A 12,508-nucleotide genomic window follows, 5' to 3' on the forward strand; every position below is an offset into this window, starting at 1 on the left:
TTATATTTCTATGAAGCCCCTATGCTCTCTTTTATTTTAGGGAATATTTTAGGAATACGATTACGTAATTAGAAGAAAAGATAATTATGGACAATTCGCAATAGCAACAAAAATCCCCCTCTGCAAAATCCAACAATCCATATTTAGTCTCTTATTATATTCGAGATATCTAGTCTCGATTTCCTGAACAATATAACAAAGCAGAACCAAACATTTAATCAAATAGAAGATATTACCCAACAGTTATTCAGAACATTTTCTTTTAAGATATAAGAACAGCTAACACGGTTTACAAACATCTATGGAGGCGAGAGAGATAAAAGGTTCGATGTCCAAATATGAGGTTTTCATATAAAATAATAATAATTTAGAAAAGGTCTAGTATACATGTTTTTGGTACATCACTCATCCCCTAAATATCATTGTCTTTCTATTTTTATCTTTTTTGTTCTTCGACAACTTTTGAAGAGAAAATATGAGGGGCCAATGAGAATCAAGAAAGAATTCATTAGCTATCTTGATTCTAAATGAAGACTATGATAACACATAATGATAAAAGAAATTGGTGTAGAAATTCTTTCAATTACTTCCAAGAAGAACCACCAAGTCTAATAACCTCTTCGCCACCATTGCTGCTTCCAGTAGCCCTGTCTGTACTATCATCTCCTTTTTGACTACCTAAATCACCGTACATATTCCTAAGCTTTGCTAGGTTGCTAGATGCTGATGTCCTTTCCTTGCTCGCATCTCTCTGTGGGCTTGAATAAGGCACAGCTGCAGCTTGCAAGCTATGACTTCTACTCCGGCTTCGACTGCGGCTCCGGCTTCGACTGCGATAACGTCTGCTACCATCACGGTCGCTTTTCTCATAGTCCTTTCGGCCTTCTCTTTCTCCATATCTAGACCTACGATCATAATCATAACTGGATTCTCTAACCCCTTCCCGTTCTCTGTCCCTGACCCTGTCTCTATCCCTATCCCTATCTCTGTCTCTGTATCTTTCTCTATCCCTTTCCCTGTCTCTTTCCTTGTTACGATCACGCTCCCTCTCCTTGTACCTATCTCGGTCCCTGTCTCTGTCTCTATTGCGGTCCCTTTCATTGTCCCTGTCACGATGATGCTCTCTGTCCGAATATTCACGACTCTGGCTGCGTCGGCTTCGTACATCATCAGTGCTGGATCTGTCATAAGGAGGAGGTGGTGGAAGAGTGCGACGAACAGGTGAGGAATCTCTAGTTGACGCACGATGAGGAGCACGCTGACCAAATGAGACGGAAAGAGCAGCTTTCACAGATGGAGGACGTCGAGCAGTATCATCAGATCCATGCCGAGTGGTATCTCCTGTCACGCCTGAATGCTTGGATGGAAGATTCATCTTATCAAGATTAGCAGTAACCTGGCGCATTACAGGAACAGGAATTCGCGGAAAGAGGGTGTCGAAGTAATACTGTATCAACAATTAAAATTGTATCAACTTCTTTAACCGTTAACAATTGAAATGGAAAGTCAATGAGCTCAGGTAAACTAAATAATTAATACAGAAACAGAAGCTCAACAAAAATGAAATACTACTACAGCAATATAAACTAATCAAGGCATTAACTACTCAGCTATTGATCTGCTGATGTCCTAGCTTGGATGATAACCAAGATATTGAATGATTACATGAAAAGTCTCTAATTTCTCCTAATTAAATACCCCACATACACTCATATATGAAGCAAAGACAAAGGATCGAATTACTGAAAAAGATGTTAATATACACATACATATATATACATAAAAATAAAATATATATAGAAATGCATATTGTTCAGGATCAGTGAAATTTTGCTAGCCACCGTTTTTATTGGGTGATTCTAATTGATAGATATGTATGAAGAATATAGAGTCAAATAAGACAGATAACGTCTATAAATTAGAATTTTATTTACTTTTATTTGTAGGTAATTTAGAATGCTTCCCCAGCCATACCACTTGAGCAGCTAGCCTTAAGTTAATTGTAATTTAAGACTTTCCAATTCATAAAAAGACAAAAGATGGGCATGAGGCATCTAACACCAAGAAAAAAAATTAAAGCACGCATATGTTAGGAACATACTTGTCCAAGAAGCAAATCACGCACATATGCACCCATTGTGGTCATTCGTCCACTGGATCCAGGAGAGAATTCCTGAAAAACATTACCACGAACCTTAAGTATCAGCAAATAATTCTTAAAAGATAATACCAAGAATTTAATGGATTGACTTTTGGAAAGGAAGGGTACTTGTGCTAATGGGAGCACATCGACATAGCTAAAATTTTCAAATTACTAACTAGTAGTACTAAAATAGGAGCAGCAGCAACAACAAGAACTAACAATGAGAATTAAATTAATCAACATAATACTAACCACTAAATAGATAAAATTTCCCTAGAGTAGTAGCTAGAGAAAGTTGTCTACTATACAAGGAGATTTCTTCAAACTTTAGATTCCCTTTGTCAAATACATCAACCTTTCCTAAACTCACTAGAAATATTGACGAGACCTAAAGTATATTCAATTTCACAGTCCTAACTTAAATAGTGCTTGTTTTAGCCCTCATATAAATTAACCATATAATAAGGCATCATTAACTTCTCTATACTTATAACAATATAAAGGAGAAGAAGAGCATGGAAAGAAGAATCTGTAAATAAAAACAAAAACAGAGATCTTTTTTTTTTTTGAACTATAACAAAAACAAAACAGAGAGATCTTAAATTATTAAAGATAAAGTAAATAAAAATGGGAAATTAGTTAATAGCCAGATGCATAAAAGAAGATTTACATAGAAAGATAGGAAAAACTACTGTCTTCTTCCAGTTCAGCCTTGGTAATTTTTTGAACAACTACTAGGGTGAGGATGAGTGGCCATTAAAAAAAGGTTAAGAAAAAAAGTGACTTTCATTAACCGTTTCTCCAAGTCACAACAGAGCCAGCAAAGGGAATGAGTTTCAGTACAGAAGGTCTCATTCTCAATGTTGAATATGTCAAATTTCATAAGGTTGTAAAAATAAATAATAAATTATGTTCAGTGAAATACTTTCACTCGGAAGAAAAAGGTTACCATTACGATCAATAATTAAAGTGTATGCGGCCAGAAACTTAGGCACTTAGATGGAAAATTGAAATGTCATTATTAATAGATATGATTATGTAGCAAAACATAAGGCAACAAATCCATAACTTTGATCACATTATCCCCGCATTCTTATAAATTTGTTATAAAATAATGAACATAAATAAGATTAAAAAAAATAAAGTCCAGAAAATATTGAAGCAGCAGAAATTACAAAAACCATTAATACCTTACCTCTTCGTCTTTGACATATGGTTCAAACCAATTCCACAGAGTCTTCGGATCTGCAGCATACCTCAAATAGAGGAATCCAACCTGCAGCACAATACACAAGATATCTGACATGAGAGCATGCCTAATAACCCAACCAGTTTCATAATTAGCGATAATAGTTCAAGGTTGGAGCACATAATCCATACGTAACTAATGCAATCAATAAAAATAAACCCTTGGGTTCCTCCTGGAAGATTATGATTGATAAATTTAAACGTTTAAAGTCATGAATCACATGTTAATATTTAATCTAACTCCAGCGTTCATCACTTCATCTTATATGTTGCTGTGGAAAATTAAATTAATTATCAGGAAGAAATGCTGTTATAGGCATTGTATACATCCAAGCCAGTAGGGAAATCCAGGGAAAAGAAAAAAACTAAGGAGCAACATATCAATTGAAAACTACATCTGATAGTCAGAAAGTCTCAACTACTAAAGCAAAAATGTACACATCAAACCTTAGCATCTGAAACTGAAAGTCTCAGTAACTCAAAGAAATAAGGAAACTCCAACCTTGATTTGTAAAATCTGCTAAGAAAAGTGCAATATCACGCTCATGATCTTTCTATATAATGACTGAAAGTAGAAATTTAACTGAACTTGCAAGTTAAACTACTAATGGGGTTACGGAATAAATAACCAAATACTCCAAATTCTTGTGCAGGCCATGCAGGCGGGCAGTTCTATCTTTCACTGAGACATGGAAACTATGAAATAGAAAAAGAAAGAAAATTGAAAACACAAAACACTTTACAGGTAGCATCAAGGGTAATTATATATAAGAAAAAAAGAAAGACAGAAGGACTCAGGAACAAGATACAGACTTGAGTTCCTGAAAATGAAGCTCTAGTTCTACTTCTACACCCACCATTCAATTTCACAAATGAGATCGTGGCTAGAGGGAGATTCAGTCACACCAACGATAATAAAAATTTCAGAAGGATTCCATAAAACAAGTAATTGGAATTTTAAAACCCTAATAAAAGAAAATAACATTAAATTTCAAGTACTAAAATCAAGAAACAATAGTGCCACCAAAAAAAAAAATCGAGAATCAATAGAAAGAAGCAAAAAACCAACCTGTTAGTCTCCTTGTGTGCCTTTTAATATACTATTTTATTCATTATGTAACATACACACACACACACACAAAATGTAATAAGAATAGCATAACATTGGCATTGACCAACAAGAAAATAGAGTTGCATCACTTCATTCATTCATTCTTTGCTTGGTAGATTAGGAGAATGAGTCCTAGATACAGATTCACATTGACATACACATGAACACGTACCGCTCTTATGTAGGGGGAATCAGTGTGCTTCAAGAGTCCGTGCATCTGCTTGACAGTGAGTTTCATAGTGAAAAACTTGTAGAGAAGGCAAAAGGCGGTGGAAGGACCACGGCAATTTCCGGTCATCCAAGGCTCGACATGATCCACTTGATTGTAGATTTCGTCGATGACTTCATGGTAAGTCTTCAACCGGTAAAGCTCTTTGAAATAATCAGAAGATAAAATGTTCATACAAAGCACCTTCTCCAACAATGAGTCTATGGGCTTCCCACAAGTTTGTATTTCCATCTTCTTCGCTCATCAAAACACCTCCCCTTTTTTCCTATACAACGACAAATCAAACAAAGCCAATATTATCAGTAGAAGAATGTTTACACAAAATAGGACCTTCATAGACTAAGCTGATTGAGTAGGTGACGAGCTTTAGAAATTAAATTAGACAAACATTATGTTTAACCTAAAAAATAAATAATAAAAAAGCAAACCCTAGAACAACTAAGAAAAGAGAAGAATAATTATAATAATTTACCAGGTAAAATAGAGAACAACAAAAATGAAGGGGTTGGATTTTGCGCTAAGGCGAGTGGTGGGAGAGGCGGGCCGATGCTGGTTGATGGTTCTTCTGCTCTGGTCTCGGTTCCAAGAGAAGGGAGGAGGAGAGCAGCATACAGCCCTCTTTTTAAACCGGTATCAAATCCAATGGTTTTGTTTAAAATCACAAATTGATTATTTCATTAATACTCAAAAATTATAAATGGTTTTTTTTTTTCACATTTTTACAGATTTTAATTTACAAAAATATATAGTATTATTTCTTTTTTTCACATTGAGAAAGTAATGTAAAAAAATAATATTTCTTTAAAAAACCAAACAAAAAATCTATAAAAATATTAAAAAATATATATATAATCTAATTATTTATTTTAATCACGTTTTACTAATCACACGTGCTTAAAATAAATAAATTAAATTGAAAATATTCTAATCATATTAAGAATGAGAATAGGAAACAATAAATAATTGTGTGTTTACTTATGGAATGAGAAAATGATAATAAAGAAGAGTAATTTGCAGCATAAATACTTAAGTTTATCTTAGAGTTGCAGATTAATACCTAAGTAAAAATTTTGGCGGTAAAAATACATTCTGTTAGGATTTCAGAACTTTCGTAAGTACCTCAACATTAAGTGACAGATCATTACACACGTGACAGTATCTTATTGGTCCACATCATTAATTTTTTTTATTATTTTTTAAAATTTAATATAAAATTAATAAAAAGGAATTAAAGATTATAAAAATACTAAGAATTTAAAATTAATAAAAACAAAAATTTTTAACAGATAAAAAACATTAATTAATAAAATAAAAAATTAAAAACTAAATCAAAATTTAAAAAGTAAATGAACAAAATTTAAAACAAACCCTATCGCTAAACCCAGATTCACCAACCCACCCACCCCTCTTTTTCTTTCTTCTTCTTCTATAGCCCAGATCAATGACAAATAAACTAAACCATTTCATCATTTTCGTTCTGTGATGTTGGGCCCAAGATTTTCTGAGATGGGTTTCTGTTTCCTCTTCATTGTTGGTAGCGAGATCTTGTGTTGGTATGGCTGACATCGGCGGCGACACCATGGCAGCGAAGAGAGAGTGGCTGACCGAGATCACCGACGGTACCTAGAACAATGGCGTACCGATTCGGAGGAGAAATCGCGGCGGAGGAGTTGGCCTTTAGTGATGGAGGAGGTTGAGGAGAAACTGTGGCAGAGGACTTCGACTTGGCCTCATTTTCTGGCTGTGGAGATAGAGAGAGACTGTTGGAAATTATTTTACCAGGATCTTAGATCTACTCACAAGTATGTTGTTTAACACCCTAAATATGAACTTTCTAAAACGATAAAATAAACACATATAAAGTTAAGAAAACCTTACATTGATGCAACAGAATTAATGTCTCCTTCCACTCAGATCTCTAACCCTTGTATCCTTTCTGTCGCAGAGTATTATCAAGATCTGAGCCCGAATGTCCTTCTTCTTTATGTGTGATCCTTCACAGTCTTCCAATCTATGATTGAGTTACCACTTGCTGTGTGTGAGCACTTACTCTATCACTAAGGTTCGAAATTTTAGAAGAAGAAAAGAGAGAGAGAGAGAGAGAGAGAGAGAGAGAGAGATTTCGGCTATAGAGAGAAAAGGGAAGGCTCAGTTTTTTTGAAGAGAGAATTTTCTGTCAGAAGATGTTGTGAAAGCATGTGAAAACTTGTGATTTGACTGAGCCATCACTTTCTATTTATAGGCAACTACTAGGTTTAGGTTAGGAATTATTTTGCATTAAAATAATGAAAATATCAATTTGAAAAACCACTATAAGTGGCCGACCATGGTGTGTAATGGGCCCCACTTGGTTTTTGCAGTTTTCACAAATTTTATTTCTATTTTCTCAAAAACGCCAATTTTCCAATTCTAACCATTTAAATGCCAAAACTAATTATTTAATAACTAAAAAAGATTATTAAATAATATTATCATTTAATTTAATTATTAACTAGACATATAAAGTCTATTAATAAATAAATAAACCTAGAATCTCTTTTCTTTACAATTTTGCCCCTGCTTAGTGAAAATTCACAAATCAGACATAGTCTAACTTTAGAATTATAATTGATTAATCACAAATCAATTATTGAGTCTTACAAGCAGTATATTCTCAACTAGAATGGGGACCATGGATCTATATGCTGAGCTTCCAATAAGTGAACCGAATTTACAAAGTAAATTCCTACTTATTAATTCTTCGTTGAATCCACTCTTAGAACTTAGAATTGCACTCTCAGACTTATATAGAGCATATTATATGTTCCACGATCTAGATATGCTATCTCATTTAACCATTGTTATAATCTTATTGTGATCAAAGATCCTTTATATAGATGATTTACATCGAGATGGGATAATTTTACCGTTCTCACCCCTCAATGTATTTTGCCCCTTAAAACACTTAGCTACCTGTAAATGATGTTTAGTGATCTAAGAATTAGTCACTTAAACAAGAGCTCATCCATTTACTTCTATTTTCTAAGCTCGAAGGGAATCATCACTTGACTTCTATACACCAGTAGAAGTTATAGATTCCATATTTATGTTCAGCACTCCCACTCAATCATACTATCATGTTCCCAAAATATACAAACCCAAAAGTAGGCTTAACTAATAAATCAAAGAACATGAATAGTACTCCTGAGTTGAGCCTAAGCATATCAGGATTTAGATTCTTTTAATCTTAAGATCAACTACTGATATTGACTTGGAAAGATATAACGGTAAGTTTATAATATCTTAACTAAGTTGCAATATCGGTCCAGTCCAATGTATACTCCATACATTCGAAACTAGTATACTTTACTAATGTCCTGGAAAGAACATAACACTTACTCCAACTGTAAGTACACATCATCGCTGATTATCACATTAGTGTAAATCCAAAACACTGATGAAACAGGGACTTAGTCTTTTGATTCATATGATCACAATCACATTCCACTGTGTTGACGATACTGTAATTGTGAATAAACATATGATCTGAATTTAACTGATTTTGTGCGTAAATGTAATAAACATACTAAACCATTAGCATGTAAAATTCATGCAAACATAAATCACTTCAAATTTCTTATATTGATAACTAATCAGATTGTAAAGGGTTTTATTTAGGGCACAAAACCCAACAAACTCCCACTTGCACTAACATAAAACAAAGTGTGCAAATAAGTCAATCTGATGTCTTGATCTTTAGATCAAGTGTAGTATATTTGAATCCACCCAAACTTCTGGAAACTAGTTCATAAATATATTTATGAAACATCCTTTACTATATGCTTTACTCATCAAGGGATACTGAAATCCTTTACTGTTTTAAAGTACATCTGAATGAACAGAAGACATATCTCTCATATTTTAAAATATGGAATTGAGATAATACAACGTAGACTTTTCTTCAACAATATAACTTTCTGGTAATTTCAAATTTACAAAGTTATAATTCTTCTCTGGTAGAGCTTGAATTATTATAGAATAATTCCTCCACCCCCAAAGTAACCACCATCTCATAATTTCGAATGAGTTGGTGAAGATACAAGGATAACTGATATACAGTTCCTTAATATCTAACATATAGATCACTTTCATAAATCTTTCTTGAATATCTTCTAATGTTCCTTATTTGATTACATCTCGGATAGCTCCCACTCAATAGCAGATGTCTGGTTAAATGATACTTTTAACCTCTTTATTGTTTGGAGAGTTATCTAGTTGTGACTTATTAGTCTGAAACTTTAAGACTAAGTCATCAACATAGCAGACTAGTATTTCAAGGGAAAAATACTTGCTAGAGATTAAGTAATCAAAATTAAGATACCATAAAATTTTATGAGGATTAAGAATTCATAGTTCAAGTCATTCGAATAGACTGAACTAGAGTTCTTGTATCTTATTCTCATAATTCTGATAAGTTATATCTATCCACATGAATGGTTAGATTTGCTTTTCAGTAGTGTTCTTAAGTTCCTATCACAAGTGTCAACCTAATGAAGATGGGTAAAGAATTTTAAAATTCTCCCACTCAATTAAGGTAGTGTGAAACATTATCAAAGAACTTTTATAGGTATCAATTTTTACTACAACAGTAAAACGAATTGGAACATACAATCAAGATCAAGGATTTATATTGATAATATCTAAGTCATTATATTACTTCCATGTTTAAAGAAAACATGTGTTACATAGGGTATTGTGGAGTAAACTCCACCCCTAAGTATATACATATAGGGTATTGTGGATAAACTCCACCCCTAAGTATATAGAGATTATGATCCACCCCTAAAGGTTGTAAAGATCATGATTCTCTAAGTGTGATAGAGTTTATGTGGAGTTGAAAACGATCTAGAGTTCATTAGATATAAAAGATCATTGAACTGCATAGTTTTCTTAACTTTTCTCCACCCCTATCAGATCAAAAGATCCTTTTATTAAACAAATTCTTAATAATTGTGTTAGGATTAACAATTATTAATAAACATAGAAGTAATTTCTACTGTTTATTTAATATAACTCTATGAAGAGTTGTAAATATTATAGAATTTGCATCAATAATAAAAACACTTACACATACAAACATATAAATATAATGTGATAATTGTGTTGAAAGATAAAGTAAATGAAGCTCAATCTCATAAATTGCAATTGGTTTGAATAGAAAAATAGAATAAACTTTATTAATAAAAAATATTGCAACAATATGAGAAAAACAGGGATAAAAATCCCTAACTAAAATTCGAAATCTAAATTGTCTTTAAACTAAAACAATTAATTCAAAAAATAGATAATTGAGCTTTATTTTCAACTAGGACGATCTTCACCCTTTGTCCAGCTTTCCGATCCAACTCTTTTGAGTTCAAGTAGCTTGGCCTATAAGAAGAAGAAACAAATAAACAAAGTTAGTCCAGAATCATAAATCCAATTGGATAATAATTCACTAAAACTCTTAAAGTTTATAGAAAGAAATACCTTGTTTCTTTGCAAGAAGTTTAGGACACTGGGGTTTCCAATGACCTTTTTCATTGCAGTAGAATCACTTTCCTTTGAGTGTAGCATTACCAGAAGCAGCAGCCTTTTTGTTTTTCATGGCTTTTGTACGCTTCTTGGTGTTTTTTCACTTCTTCTTCGATTTGGGCTTAGAAGCAAAGGCAACATTTACTTCAGGTTTGACCGTCCCATTACCATTCCCAGAATTTGGAGGCTTACTCCCTTTCTTCTTGGGTCCTCCAATCAAATTTTCATAAGTATGAAGGTCATTGACTAACTCATGAAAGTCTATGTCCTTCTTATTCATGACATAATTTGATGTATAGGGCAGAAATGCTGGAGTCAGACTATTCAAGATAAGGCTTACTTGAGTAGTATGATCTATTTCAGCACCATGATCCTGGGCTTCTTGGAAATAACTTGCCATGAGGAGAACATGATCACGCACGTTTTGATGGGGTTCCATCCGTGCATTGATGTACTTCTTAGTCGCGTCAAAGCGAGACTGAAGAGATGCCCTACCGAATAGCTCAGTTAACTTCGTCATTACTTCAGCAGCCTTTTCGGTTTTAGAAAACTGAGTTTTAAGGGTGTCAACCATGCTGGAAAGCATAAAGTATAGAGCTTTGTCATTTGCTTTCTGCTAACGCTCATACTTTTCTTTCACAGCTTTGGATGCATTGTCCCCGACACTTTTGGAGACGGCTCAGTCAACACAAACAAGGCATTTTCTCCTATGAGAGCAATATTAATGTTCTCATTCCATTTAGGAAAGTTAAATCCATTTAGCTTATTTTCAGTCAATAGTGATAACATGGAATTCATCATGGTTATATAGGATACTACAAAATAATGAATAGAAATCAATAAATAGAAATCAATAATGGTTTAACACAAAATCAATTCAGAAATTATAAGCACATAGCATGTAAGAATGATAAGAGAAAATACTAAAAAATACAATCCTAAATAATTTCCAAGGTTTTTCAACAAACTGATATCAGTGTCCCGTTTAGGCGAGAGTCAAAGCTACCATCTATTGAATAGAGTTGTCAGCTCATCTAAAATGTTAAACATTCTAGCAACCTTTTATTCGATCAAGAATGGAATCCAGCGTTGTCCCGTTTAGGCGAGAGTTAAGGCTATTCTATCTTATGAGCTTCTACCATTGTTTCATATTTAGCAAGTCAAATATGGTCGCCACCATTAGGGTGATTCATACCATATAAAACACTTACAAACTACTTATCTTTCGAGATTAAACGGTGCGAAATTGCTAATGAACGTTCCTCCATTAGGGAGGATTACTCACTAAAACAAACGCGATGTAAAACCAACAATGGAGATCGAATATCTTAATAATAATAAAGCTCATTCTTTAAAATGTATTTTCTTTATTATTTTAATAAAATATATTCATTAAATTCGAATTTAGAATTAAAATTCTAGATTAGAATTTAATTTAATATTTATAAAATTATACTTAGATGGTGATTGAAATAAAGTGAATTATTTTCATCTTATAGTAATTTTGAATATAAATATTAAGAAAATTAATTTAAGTTGTATTAATTTAAATTAATTTGCAACTTAAATAAATCTTCATGAGAATATATTTATTGTATTTTGAAAAACAAAGTATGAAACTTTATTTTCGAAATACTAAATAATAAATACTTAGAAAAAATACTTCAAGCAAAAATATCACCTATCTAGATTTTCTTTTGACTAATTAATTCAATCTCTAATAATAATATATTTTAATTCATTTATTTTAAATTAATCAATAAATGAAAAAATCATTGATTTAAGTTGGTCCAAGAATTAATTAAAATAAACAATTAATTTATACCTTAATCTATTTTTCAAAATAAATTCAAAATCATCTTGCATAATTAAAATGCAATTTCGAAATTGATTAATAAAAATAAAAAAAGTATATTTTGAAAATTATTTAAATTAAAGTTGAAAAATTAAATTTCAACTAAAAAATAATTTTTCATTTAATTAAGTGTCATGAAAAATAAATATTTAAGTATCATGATGAGAATCAACTTAGATATTTAAATTTTTCAATTTAATTAAATGTATTAAATTCAAGAAATAAATAATTAAGTGTAGAGAAAGCTTAATTATTAATTTCTAGTTTAATACTAGGAAAAAATATACTTAAATTAAATTGTACCAAAATTAATTATTTAAATAATTAATTTCACAATGTATAATATTTTCCTATTTAAATATTAGAAAT

General features: G+C 32.1%; 1 protein-coding gene across 3 annotated transcripts; it reads right to left on the reverse strand.

Annotated features, from left to right (window-relative positions):
- Positions 1 to 329: 329 nt before the first annotated feature.
- Positions 330 to 5,388, reverse strand: LOC115722191 (pre-mRNA splicing factor SR-like 1). Of its 3 annotated transcripts, none has more exons than XM_030651327.2 (5): positions 5,204 to 5,388; positions 4,675 to 4,996; positions 3,339 to 3,419; positions 2,102 to 2,173; positions 330 to 1,447 (listed from the first exon to the last, which is right to left on the reverse strand). In XM_030651327.2, exons 2-5 carry the CDS (start codon positions 4,960 to 4,962, stop codon positions 584 to 586), a joined length of 1,305 nt encoding a protein of 434 aa, XP_030507187.2. In that variant the 5' UTR covers positions 4,963 to 4,996; positions 5,204 to 5,388; the 3' UTR covers positions 330 to 583. The 3 variants fall into 3 exon arrangements, 2 of the variants coding, with proteins under 2 accessions (XP_030507187.2, XP_060959750.1); XR_004012797.2 differs by lacking the exon at positions 330 to 1,447 and adding an exon at positions 3,839 to 3,908 and having other exon boundaries at positions 2,154 to 2,173; positions 5,204 to 5,386; XM_061103767.1 differs by lacking the exons at positions 4,675 to 4,996; positions 5,204 to 5,388 and adding an exon at positions 3,839 to 3,905.
- Between the last annotated feature and the right edge of the window lie 7,120 nt (positions 5,389 to 12,508).

Source organism: Cannabis sativa, chromosome 9 (assembly GCF_029168945.1).
Source record: "Cannabis sativa cultivar Pink pepper isolate KNU-18-1 chromosome 9, ASM2916894v1, whole genome shotgun sequence".
Lineage (NCBI taxonomy): Eukaryota > Viridiplantae > Streptophyta > Magnoliopsida > Rosales > Cannabaceae > Cannabis > Cannabis sativa.

Coding starts and splice junctions, on each gene's coding strand:
- LOC115722191 (XM_030651327.2), bottom strand. CDS start 4,962: ATGGAAATACAAACTTGTGGGAAGCCCATAGACTCATTGTTGGAGAAG. Junction 2,174..3,338: donor CATATGTCAAAGACGAAGAG/GTAAGGTATTAA, acceptor AATGTTTTTCAG/GAATTCTCTCCTGGATCCAG. Junction 1,448..2,101: donor GTGATTTGCTTCTTGGACAA/GTATGTTCCTAA, acceptor TTGTTGATACAG/TATTACTTCGACACCCTCTT.